At 32.0% G+C, this 18148-nt stretch overlaps 1 protein-coding gene across 4 annotated transcripts in view; it reads right to left on the bottom strand.

Moving 5' to 3' along the window:
- The window catches only part of RAB3GAP1 (RAB3 GTPase activating protein catalytic subunit 1), a 95430-nt gene that overhangs the window by 40449 nt on the left and 36833 nt on the right, over positions 1-18148 (bottom strand). For all 4 annotated transcript variants that reach the window (XM_031960002.1, XM_003763817.4, XM_031960000.1 and 1 more), the window contains exons 6-8: positions 17301-17420; positions 16871-17036; positions 8448-8547 (exon numbers count right to left, since the gene is read on the bottom strand). In XM_031960002.1, the coding sequence (XP_031815862.1) occupies positions 8448-8547; positions 16871-17036; positions 17301-17420 (386 nt within the window). The remainder of the gene's footprint in view (positions 1-8447; positions 8548-16870; positions 17037-17300; positions 17421-18148) is intronic.

Raw genomic sequence — 18148 nt, 5'->3', positions numbered from 1 at the left:
AAATTTTTTTTCCACTGTAAAGGTAACTGCTAGTTGGTTTAAAGTTTAAGGTCACTATTTCAGTGAGTCAACCTTATGATGTAACAAATATTCTGTACATAAAAAGAACCTAATCCTTTTGAATATATTTATCAAGAGAATTTACTTCTTTTTTAAATAACAAAAGTTATGTGTAATTTGAAATTTTATGAAAAGCAATGGAAACTCCTAAAATCAAAGCTTATTGTTTAGTTTTGATACATTCTGATTTGGTAAAAATCATCTTTGACAATCATCCACTGTCATGGAAGAAATAACTAAATGAATAACTAACGTTAAGAAATCCTCTAATCAGTTAATTTCTGCAGCTTAATTGATTGCTTGAGTCATAAGAATTTATTAAAAGGCAATTTATATAATTTTCTTTATTTTTACATTATTTTATATTACATTAATATTTACATTAACAATTGGAACAATAATTAATAATTATTACAAAATGTAGATTTTTAAGAGATACAAAAATCTAAAAGGCACATTGTACATTAATAAAAATAGCAAACTAAATATAGCTTAAGAAAAGTTTTCCTTGATTTAAAAATTCTTTCTAAAGAAAACATGTTTTGTATTTTGTTTGGCCAGCTATTTTAATGGGAAGTATTATTCAACTTAATTAGGCCCTCTCTAAAATAAATAAATTATTTTATTCTTCCTTCATTAATTTTTTTTATCTCATTCCCCACAAAAGCATTTGCAAGCCTCTTTTCTCCTCAATCCTCCACCACCCGTATTGCCCCCCCTTTCTTTTTTAGAAGAGTAGCTCATCTCTTACTTTATTGTAACAGTTGAGGCCATTCAATGGGGTTCTTTAGTCTTTTTTTTTTTTTTTTTTTTGCTGAGGCAATTGGGGTTAAATAACTTGCCCAAGGTCACACAGCTAGAAAGTGGTACGTGTCTGAGGTAAAATTTGAAATCAGGTCCTCCAGAATTCAGAGCTGGTGCTCTATCCACTACCCCAACTAACTGCCCCTAAGTTCTTTATTCTTTTTAAAATTTTATTAATGTTTTATTTTTAATTTACATATGCCTACAGATTACTCTTACTTCATGAGAGGTTTCTTGTCACAAAGCATAGCAGCTAAGTAAAACAAAAAATACAATGATTTTATCTTAAAAGTATACCATATGCCACACCCTCGCTATATCTTTCAATTTAAAAAAACTAACACCAATCTATTTTCTCTTCCTTATAAAGAAAAGAAAATCAAAAAGTCCCATAAATAAGAAAAAATTAAAAAAAAAAATAGTTAAGCAAAACAAATTCAATAGTCCTATACAAAAACAAACATCTTATTCTGCACCCTAAATTTGACATTTCTATAATATACATAGCATGTTTAAACGTCAATTCAATGGAATCATGAATAGTTATTGTACTAATTATAGTTCCTATAAATTGTTATTAACATGCAAATTATCCTACTGATTTTGCCTTATTTATTCTTCATTAGCTTATAAGTACTCAAATTTTTTCATTTTTATGTTATAGTTTAAATTAATCTTCTGTTTACTTCAAGCTGCATCAGGCCATATAAATCTTTCCATATCCTTTTGAAATGATCTTTTCCCTCATTTATTACAGGATCAGAGTACCCATCAAATTTATAAATCACAATTTATTTGGCTATTCCTTAACTAATAGATATCCCCACAGCTTCCAGTACTTTTTGAGACCACAAAAATAGAGTTGCTATATCATTTAATATATTTTGCACTTTTTGATCTATCTTGGGTAGAAACTAGCAGTATTAAGTTAGGACAAAGAGCATGTGCTCAATTTAGCAATTTTTTAATACATAATTTCAAATAATTTTCCAGAATAGTTGTGTCCATTCACAGCTTCATTAACAGGATAACAATGTGTCTATCATCTTTCTTTGTTGTCATCTTTAGCACGCTGCTAGGTCTGAGACAAAAATCTAAGAATGGTGTAAATTTTTATTTCTTTAATTAGTAATGATTGGGAGTTTTAAAAAATATGGCTTCAGAAAGTTGGGATTTCTGCCTTCAGGAACTGACTGTTCATATTATTAAGACAATTTTTTAATTGAAGAACAGCTATTTTTCTTTTAAATTTGAATCCATTTTTCATAAATCTATGAATTGAGACCTGTATCAGAGAAATTCCCTGAAAACATTTTTTTCAACATAGACTTTATTAGATTTGTTTGCACAAAAATTTTTAATTTTATGTAATCAAAATATCCTATCTTCCTTGAGACTTTCTATTCCTTTTTTGGTTATAAGCTTTTATCTTGTCCATTAAGTATATCTCTGGCAGATAAGTTTTTCTTTCCATAATTTGTTTATGATTTAATCTTTCATATAGATAGTAGGTAGATCATGTGTCCATTTGGAATTTATGTTTGTATGAAATATGAGGCACTATATGAGTGAAGATTCAGGGTGAGATTGTAGTCAAGGTATGGCTAAATCTAATTTTCCTCATTATGTTGCCCAATTTTCCCAGCATGTTTTTTTTGTTTGTTTGTTTTTTGTCAAATACTAGTTTCCTTGTGTTTAGCTTGAGTATGAATTCATCTAGAATTCTTGGAAGATAAGAAAAATTTTAAATTGGGGAAAAATGAAAGTGATATTAGAAAGAATTAGAAAGGAAATAGCTTACAATGTGTACTATAAAACCTTGCCCAAGCAATAAATTCTCTGAAGATTAAATTGGATTAAATACAAACCAGTAACTCCATGAGAAAAGATATATTAAAACAAAGTCAAAAGACTGTAAAAAAAGAAAAATATGTAAGGTATATAGTGAAAACAAACAACTGGAAAATAGATCAAGAAAAACTCATTGGACTATCTGAAAAGTCAGAAACAACAACAACAACAAATTCACAAAAGAAAACTGCCCATAGGCCTTAGAAGCTGAGAATAGAAAGAATATACTGGCCACTGTAAAATAAAAACTCCCAGAAAAATTAAAAGTCAAAATCCAGAATTTCCAGGTCAAAGGAAAAAAAAAATACTTCCAAGCAGCCAAAAAGAATTCAAGCATCAAGGAAACACAACCAGAATCATAAGATTCAGCAGCCACCAATATAAGACAAAAAAATATAGACCCCCCCACCCCCCAAAAAAATTTGCCAGAGAAAAACTAAATATAATCCTACAATAGAAAAATTACCTTTAATGAAATAAAGATTTCCAAGACTTCTTGAGAAAAAAACAGTGCTGGTGATTACCAAAACCTTTTGGTATTGGCTAAGAAATAGACTAGCTGATCAGTGGAATAGGTTAGATTCAAAGGACAAAATAGCCAATAACTTTAATACTCTAGTGTTTGACAAACCTAAAGACCCCAGCTTTTGGGATAAGAACTCACTGTTTGACAAAAATTGCTGGAAAAATTGGAAATTAGTATAGCAGAAACACTGACTCACACTTAATACCGTACACCAAGATAAGGTCAAAATATGTTCATGACCTAGGCATAAAGAATGAGATTATAAATAAATTGGAAGAGCATAGGATAGTTTATCTCTCAGACCTGTGGAACAGGAAGGAATTTATGACCAAAGAAGAAATAGAGATCATTATTGATCACAAAATAGAAAAATTTGATTATATCAAATTGTAAAGTTTTTGTACAAACAAAACTATTGCAAACAAGAATAGAAGGTAAACAATAAACTGGAAAAACATTTTTACAGTCAAAGGTTCTGATAAAGGCCTCATTTCCAAAATATATAGAGAACTGACTCTAATTTATAAGAAATCAAGCCATTCTTCAATTGATAAATGGTCAAAGAATATGAACAGACAATTCTCAGACAAAGAAATTGAAACTATTTCTAGCCATATGAAAAGAAGCTCCAAGTCATTATTAATCAAAGAAATGCAAATTAAGACAACACCTATTAGATTGGCTAGAATGGCAGGGAAAGATAATACGGAATGCTGGAGGGGATGTAGAAAAACTGGACACTGATACATTGTTGGTGGAATTGTGAACACATCCAACCATTCTGGAGAGCTATGCTCAAAGTTATCAAACTATGCATACCCTTTGGCCCAGCAGTGTTACTACTGGGCTTATATCCCAAAGAGATTTTAAAGAAGGGAAAAGGGCCTGTATGTGCAAGAAATGTTTGTGGCAGCCCTCTCTGTAGTGGCCAGAAACTGGAAACTGAGTGGATGCCCATCAATTGGAGAATGGCCGAATAAATTGTGGTATATGAATGTTATGGAATATTATTGTTCTGTAAGAAATGACCAACAGGATGATTTCAGAAAGGCCTGGGGAGACTTATATGAACTGATGCTGAGTGAAATGAACAGGACCAGGAGATCCTTATATACTTCAACAACAATACTATATGATGATCAATTCTGATGAATATGGCCCTCTTCAACAATGAGATGAACCAAATCAGTTCCAATAGAGCAGTAATGAACTGAACCAGCTATACCAAATGAAAGAACTCTGGAAGATGACTATGAACCACTATATAGAATTCCCAATCCCTCTATTTTTGTCTGCCTGCATTTTTTGATTTCCTTCACAGGCTAATTTGTACACTATTTCAAAGTCCGACTCTTTTTATACAGCAAATTCACTGTTTGGACATGTATACATATATTGTATTTAACTTATACTTTAACATATTTAACATATATTGGTTAACCTGCTGTCTGGGGGAGGGGGTGGGGAGAAGGAGGGAAAAATTTGGAACAAAAGGATTTGCAATTGTCAATGCTGAAAAATTACCTATGCATATATCTTGTAAATAAAAAGCTAATAAAAAAAAAGAAAGAAAAAAAAAAACAGTGCTGTCTATACAGACAAGAAGGTAGAAAATAACAGCTAATTCACTTTCATTTGAATTGGTCAAAGGAAGAATTTTCATATGCATCTTTATGAGTACATACTTATGTATAGATATGTGTATATATACACAAAGAACTGCACAGAAATCCATTTTATTCAATAGGGATATGAGGAAAAGGAAAGGATTAGCATAAGCAAAACAAAAATTTAACTTGAATATGTACAAATATCTATCAAAAAACTGGAATCTGACAAAGTGTATACATCAATTGAGGAATGCCTAACAAATTATGGTATATAAATGTGATGGAACACTAATTGTGCTATGAGGAATTATGAAGAGGATAATTTCAGAAAACTGTGGGGAGAGGTGTATGAACTGATTGAAAGTGAAACAAACAGAAGTAGAATAATTTATATAATGATAACAATACTGTGAAGATAAACAATTTTGATGTCTTAAGAATTCTGTTCAATTGTTTTTTTTATTATTAATAATTTATTTTTATTATTTTTATTTATATGTTTTGGGAACTGGTCTCATCACTTACTCACCCTTGATAAGTCTTAGTTGCATATCCAGGTTACTATACAATGTTGTTCAATTACTTTTTAGCATTTTGGAATACACAAATGCCTTTTTATTTATTTTTTATTTTTTTATAGTAACTTTTTATTGACAGAATCCATGCCAGGGTAATTTTTTTACATCTGTTCAATTGTTAATAATCAAAAAACATTCATTAAATGCCTACTATGTGCTAGATACTGCACAAAGCACTAGAGATACAAAGAGATATTCTCCCCCCTCGTCCCCCCCCTCAAAAAAAAAATCCATGGTCTCAAGCAGCTTACAATAGAACTGGGGAAGATAACATACAACAGGAAGCTGAGAAGTAAAGGAAAGAGAGTGTGAGGAAATGGATAAAGAGAAATATCCAGGGTGGGAAAAGGATGGGAAAGTACAAGTAAGGCCAAAAGCAACTGTAATTACTGGGGAAATGGGGAGAAGACTGTGTTAGGTCTCTTCCTTAAATGAAGGCCCTGGAGCCCAAGGTGAGAGGATCTAATCAGAGGGCCAGAGGTTACTAAAGAAATAAGAGGATCAAAGCTGATTCAAACTTGGCATACCAATAAACGACAATTCCAAAGGATTATTGACAAAACGTGCTGCCCACTTCTAGATGGATGAAAGACTTTAGAGATATGTGTGTGTCTGCATATATGTGTGTATATACAGGCACAACTTTATTTATTAGACATAGCCAATACAGAAATTTATTTTGCTTAATTACACAATTTTTAACAAGAGTTTTGTTTTTCATTCATTGTTAGTTGGAAAAGGGGAGGTAGGGAAAAATAGTAGATTTTTGCTAATTGAAAAAAATTTAATTAAAATAAAATAAACCAATAGCCACAGCCTTATATTTAGTGGGAATGAATTTGGCCTTTTCAATAAGATTAGGGTAAAGCACAGACTCCATTATTATACAATACTAGAAATGCTAGCTAATATTCTGAGACAAGAAAAATAAGTAGATAATAAAGACAAAGAGGTAAGAAGACAATCACTTCTTGTAGATGATATGATCATTTACTTAGAGAACCCTAGTGAGTCAAAAAACTTATTGGAAAAAAAAAACGACAAATCCAGCAAATTATACCATATATAATCTGCATATATAAAATCATATATCATTAGTGATTGTGTATAATAACTAACATAACTCAGAAGGAAGAAACAGAAAGAGAAGTTACTGAGGAATTTCATTTCAAATAACTACAGAATATATAAATTTTGAGTCTACTTGCCAAGACATACACAGGAATTATATAAATACAATCATAAAATCCTGTTTATACAAATGCAGATCTAATTAATTGGAAAAATAGCAACTGCTTATGAGGAATCTGTCAATATAATAAAAGGAACAATACTACCTAAATTATTTGTTCAGTGCCATAGCAATCAAACTATCAATGTATTACTTTATAGAGCCAGGGAAAAAATAATAGAATTCATCTGGAAGAATAAAAAGTCAAGAATCTCACGGGAAATAGTGAAAAAGTTTCTTCTTCTTGACTTCTCTATGGCAGTGGATACTGTTGACAATCCTCTCCTTCTGGATACTTTCTCCTTTCTTAATTTTGAGGACATTGTTCTAATATGGCTCTCCTCCTGCCTCTTGTTTTACTCTCTTCAGGACCACAAGAGCTCCTTTAAATATCACCTCTGTGCAAAAATGACCTTCTAACCCTAGTCTCTCTCTTGATCTGCTGATTCACAATACCACTTGCTTCTTAAAACATTTCAAATTACTGTACATGTCTTGTAACACTTAAATCAACATGTCTAAAATAGAATTCATTTTTGTTCAAAATTCACATCTCTTATGAATTTCCCTATTTATATCAAATGCAACACCATCCTTTAGGCACCAAACTTCATATCCTTCTCCCTTCTCTCTATTCACACATCCACAATCCCAACTCAGGCCTTAGTAACTTTACCTACTGCAATAATCTACTAATGGGGTTATCTGTTCTTCTTTACCCTCTCAAATCCATCCTTCACACATTAGTCCAAATGATTTTTCTAATAAGTCTAATTACGCCACTCCCCTCCCCCCAATAATAAACTCCAGTGGTTCCATACTGCCTCTAAGATCAAATAAACTCCTCTGGTGTTTTAGATCCTTCACAACCTGACTATAATTGCTTTTACAGCCTTATTAGGGATTACTTTCTTGCAATTACAATCCAGCCAAACTAAGCTTCTTACTGTTCCTCACACATGACATTCCTTTTTAGAGCCTTTGCACAAGTTATTCTCAATGGATACCCACTGTGATTTTACCTCTGTCTTTTAGAATCTTTACTTTCATAGGTTTAGCTGAAGGATTATAAAACTTCAGGCCACAAAAAACTTCCAAAGACTACCTACTATAGTTATATGTACACAATTTCCTTATCATTAATAAGTATGTATATACCTGTTTTCTTTCCTGAGATATTTATAAAGCACTTAATATAAGAGAGAGCCTGGCATATAGTGCTATATAAATGTTTGTTCTTTCTTTCCCCTTTATAATTTTATCACCTCCTCAAACTTTATGCTTAACAAAATCTTCCTACACATCTGTTCTTAGCATATGAGGTATGGTTTCTTTTAGATCTAATTTTAGAATATAATTTTAATCATTTATTGCTTGCCAGTTTACAGTAGAAGAGTGATTTCTATAGAAAATTAGGTTCCAAAGACAAATTGTCAAATGTAAGGCAAATATGGCACCCCAATTTAAGAACAACAGAGCTTTTTAAAAAATTTCAATAACATTTTTCCAAATACATGTAAAGATAGTTTTCAACATTCGTTTTTGTAAGACTTTGCGTTACTTCCCTCTCCTTAAGACAACAAATAATCCAGACAGAGCTTTTTAAGTAAAAAAGGATGAAAATGATAAAGAACACAATGAAATCAGATATATCATATAAAAAATTAAAAAGTACAATATATAACCAATTCTTATAAAATTCTGACAATGAAAATATTTTCTTTAATATTAACCTTTTCACTAAGATAACTGAAACATTATCAAAGAAAAAAGTTATATTTTCTTACCTGGTGGCTGTTGAGGCCAAAAATACTGTAACCAGTCCTGAAGAACATAAGTAAATCGAATAGCAATGCTAACCGGCGGCAATGGTGTTAAAGGACATCCCTGGAAAATTAATGCAAAAATAGGCATCATGTAAATACTAACTTTTTTTATGTAACTCGTCATATAAATAATGATTGTGAAATAAATCACCTATTCCTATGAAATTGACTTCTCATACCCATATGTAATATTGTATGTTTATTCCTATTAAATTTTCATTTTATGACATTTAGTCCATTGTTTAGTCTACTGAGATCTCTCTCTATGATTGCTCTATTTCCAGGTATATTAGTGATACCGCCAAGTTTTTTTTATCTTCAAATCTGATAGAGCTGGCAATTATGTCTTTCTTCAAGGCACTGATGAAAATTTCATCATACTGTTCAATAATAGTAAAGGATAAATAAAGCACAGATTGGGGTGCCCAGAGAGCACTCTATTACAACGCTTCTTCCAAAGTCACAAGTAATCAGTAATGACTCCTCTCTGTACACAGGCATTCAAAAGATTTAGAATCCATTTAACTAAGACTATCTAGCTTATACTGGCATCAATGTCAAAATCTAGGCAAACATTTACAGTGACATCATGTTCTGCCAGATTAGTCTTCTCCAGTCTTGTAGTGAAGAGCCTATTCTTCACAATCTTTCAAATGTCATTGACATATAACATAACAGTGGGCCCAATAAATAATAATCCTTTTCCTGGCTAAATTACTTACTCTGTCTCTACTTTCCCTGATGGTTTTCTTAAATTTCCTTGATGGATTACTAATCAAGATCCAATCATGAAAATATTTAAAAGAAAAATATTACAATATCTAATAATGATAACAAAATAAATCTCCAACAATTGTAGGGCTCCTTTTCCCCCCACAGGAAAAAATTAATTTTATTCACAATAAAATTGAATTTTCAGATTGGAAGAAACACATACATACATCATTTTAAGGTCAAAAGCTGTGAAGTGAACAGAGCAGGACTTCAAACCAAGAAGATTTAGGTCCAAGTCCTACCTCTGATTCCTACTAGTTGTATAACCCTGGGCAAGCCATTTAAACCCTATGCTTTAGGTCACTCTATAAGTTGCAAAGCAGTTGATCTGCTTTGGTAGAAGAAGTTTCTTCATCTGGGAATTTTCTGCAGTAATGAAAAAAAAAAAAAAATCACACATCAAGTCCTAATCCCTGACCTTTTAGATTTTAAAGGTCTCCTCAAAATAACACTACAAGGTAAGTGTTATTAGTCTAATTTTTATAGGTGAGAAAATCTAAAAATCAAGAGAGGTTACCTAAGGTCACAAGGCTAGTAAAGGACATAAATGGGATATGAACACAGATCTTTCTCATTCTAAGTCCACTTATATATAGCAAAGTGGTCTCTCATATCACATGTTAGTTCTTTATTTAGTATGATAGGCTGCTCTGTTTAACATATAAAATACCTAGAAAAGAGGAGGGAAGGGGGGAGAAGACAAGCAGAGCAAACAAAAACAGAACAAAACTGCCTCTCTGTTTTTACATGTAGAAAATTAATTCCTGAGTTCAAATTCTACCAAGTACAATCATATTAGAAACAAAATTAATTTATTATTTGTTTTTAACATCCTTTTTAAAATTCTAAGTTCCAAATTTTCCCCCTTTTATTCCTTCCTTCAACTATTGAGAAGACAAGCAATAATGATACCAATTATACACATGAAATAATGGGAAACATATTTCCACATTAACCATGTTGCAAAAAAAAAAAAAAAAAAAAAAAAAGCAAGAAAAAAAGTGAAAAAATTATACTTAAATCTATAGTCAGAATTTATTAATTCTCTTTCGGGAGGTAGACAGCATTTTTTTTTTTCTTTATCAAGAGTGCCTTGGAATTGTCTCGGGCAGAACTGAAAAGTCTTTCACAGTTGAACACCTTTCCATAGTGATATTACTGTGTTTTTTTGTTTTTTTTTCACTTCACTGTGCAGTAGTTCATATAGACCTTGTTATGTTTTTTCCTAAAATCACTGTCATCATTCATCATTTTTATAGTATAACAGTATTCCATCACAATCATATGCTACAACTTGCTCAGCCAATTCTTCAATTGACAAGTATCCCCTCAATTTCCAATTCTTTGCAACTGCAAAAAGAACTGCTATAAATATTTTTGTACATGTAGATTCTTTTCCTTTTTCTTGAATCTCCTTTAAATTCAAACCTATTAGTGGTATTACTGGGTGAAAGAATATGCATAGTTTTATAACCCACTGGGCTACAAATTATTCTTCAGAATAGTTGGATCAGTTCACAATTCTACCAATAATGCATTAATGTATGCACTTTTCCACATCCCCTCCAATAATTGCCATTTTCATTTTCTTTAATGTTACCCAATCTGATAGGTATGAGATGGTACCTCAGAGTTGTTATATAATTTACATTTCTGTAATCAATAATTCTTTTAAGCATTTTTTCATGGTACTATACCTTTGCTATCTTCTGAAAACCCCCTTTTCTATTTCTGGACCATTTATCAACTGAGAAATGCCTCTTATTTTTATAAATCTGACTTTGTTTCATTTATTTGAGAAATTAACCCATTATCATAGAGTTATCAGAGATAATTTTTCCCCCCACTTTGCTGCTTTCCTTCTAATCTTGGCTACCTTGGCACTTCAAAGCACTGACATGTGAAAAATAATCAGCGCTTGTCATTTTAGGGAAAAAAGAGGTTCTAGAAAATGAAATTCCTTAGGTTAGGTACACAAGACACAATAGTCAATGACTATAGTGAGCTTCTGTTTGATAAACCCCAAAATTCTACCTTTTGAGATAAGAACTCACTATTTGACCAAAAATTGCTAGGAAAATTGGAAAATTATATGATAGAAACTAGACATAGACTAACAATTCATCCCCTATACCAAGACAAGGTCAAAATGGGTTCATGATTTAGACATAAATGGTGATTCTATAAGCAAATCAGGAGAGCAAGGAAGGAATAGTTTACCTGTTAGATCTTTGGAGAAGGGAAGAATCTATGACTAAAGAAGTTATAGAACATTATGAAATGCAAAATAGATAATTTTGATTAAATTAAAAAGGTTTTGCACAAAACAAACCAATACAGCCAAAATTAGAATGGAAACAGAAAGTTGGGAAATAATTTTTTACACCTAGTGCTTCTGATAATGATTGATAAATGGTCAAAGGATATGAATTTTCAAATGAAGAAATTAAAATCATTTATAGTAATATTTTTAAAATGTTCTAAATCTCTACTATTAGAGAAATACAAATTAAAACAATTTTTTTCTTTTTTTTTTGATTTTGCTTTATTTTATCTTGATTTCTTATAACGTCATTAACTTCCATTTATTCTATTCTAATTTTTTAAAAATATGTTCTGACATACCACCTCACACCTATCAGATTATTAAAATGATAGGAAAAGATACTAATAAATGCTGGAGGGTAGGTGGCAAAACTGGGACACTAATGCATTGCTGGTAGAGTTGTGAAATGATCCAACAATTCTGGAGAACAATTTGGAACTATACCCCAAAGGCTAGCAAACTTCATACCCTTTGATTCAGCAGTGTCCCCACTGGGTCTGTGTCTCAAAGAAATCATAAAATAAGAAAAAGAACGCACATGTTTGTAGCCGCTCTTTTTGCAATGGCAAGGAATTGAAAACTGAGTGATTGCCCGTCAGCTAGGGACTGATTGAATAAGTTGTGGTTCATATGGTTACACATGAATGTAATGGAATATTTGTGTTCTATAAGAAATGATGAATAGACTGATTTCAGGAAAGCCTGGAAAGATTTATATGAACTGATACTGAATGAAGTGAGCAAAACCAGGAGAACATTGTAGACAATTAACAACAAGATTATGTAATGATCAATTCAGCTCTTCTCAGCAACGTGGTCATTCAAGACAATTCTAATTAGACTTGGGATGGAAAATACCATCTGCAACCAAAAGCAGAACCATGAAGAAAGAATGCAGATCAAAACATCCTATTTTCACCTTTTTTTTTTCCTTTGCTTACTTTTACTTTCTCATAGTTTTTTCCCTTTTGTTTTGATTTTCCTTTCATAATATGATAAACATGGAAATAGGTTTAAATGATTGTCCACGTAGAACCTATATCAGACTGCTTGGTGCCTTAAGAAGGGAAGAGAAAAGCGAGGGAAGGAAAAAAATTTGGAAATCAAAATCCTACAAAAATGAAGTTGAAAACTATCTTTAGGAGCCAAGATGGTGAAGTAAAGGAAGGAAACTCATCCAACCTCTCTCCTAAACCACTCTAAATTCCTTTAAATAATGACTCTAAAATTTTAGAACATCAGAAAACCCAAAAAGACAGAGTAGAACATTTTCCTTGAAGGCAACTTAGAAAGTCAGCAGAAAAGATCTGTGACACTAGGGCAACTGTCCAGTGACCTGGCACAGGCCATGTCAGCACAGCCCCAGCCTGGCCCCACAAGTAAGAAGAACAGGACAAGGGGTCTCTGAATCAGCACCAGTACTAGTGGCTTTTAGACAAAGACACCAAAGAGGACTTGGAAGGTCAACAGAGAAGGTCTGTGGAAGCAGAGCAGGAGTCCCAGGCCCAGCAAAGCAGCACTGTGGCTTTAGCATACTAGATCTTGTAGCTACAATGGGGGGCAGGGACACATCTAACAGCTCCAGGGCAGAAAAGAGTGCTTGTGGTTAGGTCCCTAGAAGGATTTCTGAAAACAGTTGCATAAAACCCCTAAAACCTGGGACAGTGCCCCCTCCACCCTGGAAACCCAGCCCTACTTTAACAAAGAGTTAAGCAGAGTAATAGGCTAGGAAAATGAGCAGACAACAGAAACAATTTCTGACCATTGAAAGTTACTATGGTGACAAGGAGGATCAAAACACACACTCAGATGAAGGTAACAAAGTCAAACCTCTTTCATCCCAAACTTCTAACAAAAATAAGAATTTGGTTCAGGTCATAGTAGAGTTCAAAAGGAATTCTGAAAATCAAGTAAGAGAGATGGAGGAAAAATTAGGAAAAGAATTGACTGGTGCAAAAGGAAATATAAAAAGCTATTGAGAAGACTGCCTTAAAAAAAGCAAAATTTGCCAACTGGGAAAGGAGGCACAAAAGCTCATTGAAGAAAATAATACTTTAAAAAAATTAGAATAGAACAAATGGAAGTTAATGACTATAAGAAATCAAGATAAAATAAAGCAAAATCAAAAAAGAAAAAAGAAAAAAATGTGAACCTATCTTATTAGAAAAACAACTGACCTGGAAAATAGATCCAGAAAGGATAGTTTAAAAAGTATTGATCTACCTGAAAGTAATGATCAAAAAAAGAGCCTGGACATCATCTTTCAAGAAAAACTATCTTGCTATTCTAGAACCAAAAGGTAAAATAGAAGTTGAAAGAATTCACTGATCATCTCTTGAAAGAGATTCCAAGATGAAAACTCCCAGGAATATTATAGCCAAATTCTGGAACTCCCAGGTCAAGGAAAAAATATTGTAAATCACACAGAAAAAAAACAATTCAAGTATATAATGGAGTCACAATTAGGATACACAAGATTTAGCAGCTTCTTCTTTAAAGGACCAGAAAGCTTGGAATGTTATAACCCAGAAAGGAATGGAGTGAGGATTATAAACAAGAATCATTTACCCAGCAAAATTGAATATAATTCTTTAGAGGAAAAGGTGAACATTTAATAAAACGGAAAAATTTCAAGCATTTGTAATGAAAAGACCAGAGCTGAATGGAAAATTTGTTTTTCAAATATAGGATTCAGGAGAAACATAAGGAAGTGATGAGAAAAATGTTATCATAAGGGACTTCATAAGATTTTTCTGTTTACATTCCTACATGGGAGGGATGATCCTTGTAATTAAAAAACTTTCTCATTATTATAGGAGTTAGGAGTATACATAGACAAGAAGAGGGCAGAGGTTTGAGTTGAATATAAAGGGATAATATTTTTTTTAAATGATGAAATTAAGGTATGAGAGGGGAATATACTGGGAGAAATGGAAAGGGAGAAGTAAAATGGTATAAATTATCTGCCATTTAAAAAAACAAGCAAGAAAAAGCTTTTATAATGGAGAAGAGGGTGAGTGAGTTAACCTTACTCTGTTTCTGAACTGGCTCAAAGAAGGAATAAGATTCACTCAATATGAGTATAAAATATCTTACCCTGAAGGAAAATAGGAGGGGAATAAGATATAGAAAGGCGGAAGGTGATAAAAGAGAAGGCATATTGGGAGAAGGATTGATTAGTCAGTAGCCTAGCACTTTCAAGGATTGATAGAGTGAAAGGAAAGAGAGAATAAATGGGGGAAATAGCAATAGTAATTGTAAAAATAATTTTGAAGTAAATTTCTCTAGTCTCATTTCTCAAACATAGACAAAACTGAATCAAATTTATATACATATAAAAAAAAAAAAAGAGCCATGCCCCAACTGATAAATACTCAAAAGATATGATTTATGCCCAAAGGTCTATAAATTCATGTATATCCTTTGATCTAATACCACCACTATTAGGCATGAATACCAAAAGAGATTTTTTTTTTTTTAAGGAAAAAGACTAATGTGTACAAAAAATAATTATAGCGACTCAAAGGAAATCGAGGAGCTATCCATCAATTGGGGAATGGCTGAATAAATTGTGGTATGTGTTTGTGATGGAATATTATTGTTCTCTGGGAAACAGAGCAGGATGTTCTCAGAAAAAACCCTGGAAAGTTTTCCATGAACACAAGTAAAGTGAAATATACTGTATACAAAGTCATAGCAATGTTCTGGGATGACCAAATATAAATGACTTTGTTATTCTCAGTAGTACAATAATCCACAAGTGCTCTGAAGGACTTATGAAAAATCCTATTCATTCCCAGAGAAGGAACTGATTGTGCTTGAATACAGATTGAAGTATACTATCTCTCTCTCTCTCTCTCTTATTTTCTTTTAACTTTATTTTTCTTGAGGGTTTCTTTTTATTAGGGTGGGAAATCTGTTTTCTTTCACAACATGACTTATGAAAATGTTTTGTATAATTTTATATTCAGTTTCTTAACAGGGATTAGGAGTAGGGATAGAGGAGAGAAACTGGAATCCAAAAATTTTAAAAACAAATGTCAAAAAAAATTGTTTTAAATGTAACTGGGGGAAATATTTAAATATATTTAAAAAAACCCAACTATCTTTACATATAATTGGAAATATAAAATACTGGGGCGAGGGGGGGAGAAGTCACATAGCCAGAATATGCAGAAACAGGAATAGAATTCAACTCTTCCTGGCTACAAAGCCAACATACAGTCTACTATCAAGCAGTGTCTCAAAGCTTTTTATATTCCCAGAAATGATTCATTTTGTTATGTGTGGTGGTCCATGCTTATAATCCCTCCTGGAATCTATATCATTAGGGAGTCTGAGGCTGGTGAATATACTGAAGTGAGTAGCTCTGACCTGATGTAAAGACAAACTCCACTATATTCTATTAGGAATTCCTATAAAATATAGGGCCTCATATTATTTAACAGCAATATTTTGTGCAGTTCTAGATCTAATAACAAAATTGCCTAAATGAGCTGTTCTATAAAAATTAATTGTCCATTAAGAAACTTTAACATTACAACAATCCAAATCAATGTAACTGGACATAGCATTCAATAAAACATTATAAATTAAATAATATGCATCACCAGAATCTAAGGCAATATTACCTTCAAAATGGGCTTCCAAAACTAAATCTTAAATTCCCTATTCCCTGGTATCTCAACAAGTCTACCATTCTATGGTCTCATCTTCTTTCTCCTAGAGTGGCTAGAAGCAACCTTCTTGAATTCTGATTCATTCTTTCAAAGCAATTTGGGCCAGTCCAGCATATTCTATTCTTTACAAAGTGACAGAAGTACCTTTATCATACTAGCCTTGTGGCCTTTGTATTTATAATGGTTTGGGTCAGAAAGAGTAATGTGGAAATGCCTTTAGGCCATTACTCTTGTGTTTAGAAAAAAAATAAAGAAACTGTACTTTTTTTTTGGAAAAAAAAATCAATAAAAAATTACAAAGGAGGTTAAAAAAAAGACATCAAGAAGATCTATAGTATAGCATAAAACCATCTGGAAATCATTCAGATTGGCTACTAAACAATAATTGGTAATTGGCATTTCTCTTCATAATGGCATCTTTTTTTTAAAAGGATAGTAAAATATTTGTTTTCCCAAGCACAATGCACATAAATAATTAAACAAAAACATTACCAAATGTTTTAAAAACAATTATTTGTAACACGAGGAATTTTTTAAAAAAATATCTTAATAGTAAATTGAATTATATACTTTAATCAGAATTCCCAAACACAAACTCCACTTACTATTTTTGATTTGAAGATATCCAACAGTCCTGATAAATGAGTGTACTGATTTGGCACTTTGCGAAGATGAACCATTTCAAAGTCAGTTCTAACTCCAGGACCCTGACATTCTCCCACATACATTCTTCGCCATCTGTGATGTATTTGCACGAAGAGTGGCACCTGACTAAAGAAAATTTTGAGGTGGTTAATGTGTTACAAGATTCTTTAATTATTTAATATTTTAAGGCCCAAGACATATTGTTTTTCCTGTTCTACATCAAGATGTTTTTCTCCTTTCAGTGAAGTAGAGCATCAATCTAGAATTTATTAAGGGCTTATCATAAGAAAAAGCACAGTAATGATATTTCTTCTTTTACAAATCATAATGAAAACAAATCATAAACAAAAACCTTACAGATGAAGGTTTTTAGAAATATTAGCTACCTACCAGCCTGTGTTTCCTAATGCAATGGAAACAGAACTCAGAAGAAGATTGCATTTGGATTCACTGAGAACAGCATCATTATTTGCAGCTGGGGCAATTACTACAAATTCACGTAGTCCATACCTAAAAGAGAAATTTGAAGAAAAATTCCATCAATAGAAAATTTCAGAACACAAAAAGTTTTTGATTTTAACAAAATATATTTAAGAAGATGTATAGATATTTTGCTACAAAAATGTAAAAATGGGGATTAGAGACCTGAATTTTTAACAGTAATTTAACATGTAAAAGATTGAATTTTCTTTGCTATTATTCACAGAAACATTCTTATTATTTGTTCATGACTTCACATTTACAAATTAGGGAAAAAGCAAAAACTGAGTAATAGACTGTTTTGAGAAACTGTCTGTCCTTGAAGATGCAGAAACTACAAAGATACGGCCAGTTATGATCAGAAAACATTGAAAAAGTTTGATGATAACAGCAGGAAAAAGAACTAAGAGACCAAGGACCTAGAGTTTCAGAAATGGTGGGGAAAAAAGTTTATTGCCCCAAGGAGAATAAATGCTGATTTATTAAAATAAAAAAAGCACAATGAATCTCTGAAAATGCTTCAATCACTAATTATTTGAAAATAAAAATTAAAACAGCTCTAAGGAGTTTATATAAGGTATAAGGTATATATACCTATTACATTAGCAAAAAATGACAAAAATAGAAAATGACTTTTTGGAGATATTGGAGGAGTACAAGCAGAATAATGAATTACTAGTGGAAGTGTGAATTGATTCAATCTTTCTAGAAAACAATTTGGTGCCATACCCCCCAAAAAAACATTTAAATGTATATGC

The sequence above is a fragment of the Sarcophilus harrisii genome, chromosome 3 (assembly GCF_902635505.1).
Source record: "Sarcophilus harrisii chromosome 3, mSarHar1.11, whole genome shotgun sequence".
NCBI lineage: Eukaryota > Metazoa > Chordata > Mammalia > Dasyuromorphia > Dasyuridae > Sarcophilus > Sarcophilus harrisii.
This window is presented reverse-complemented; position numbering and strand designations above follow the sequence as displayed.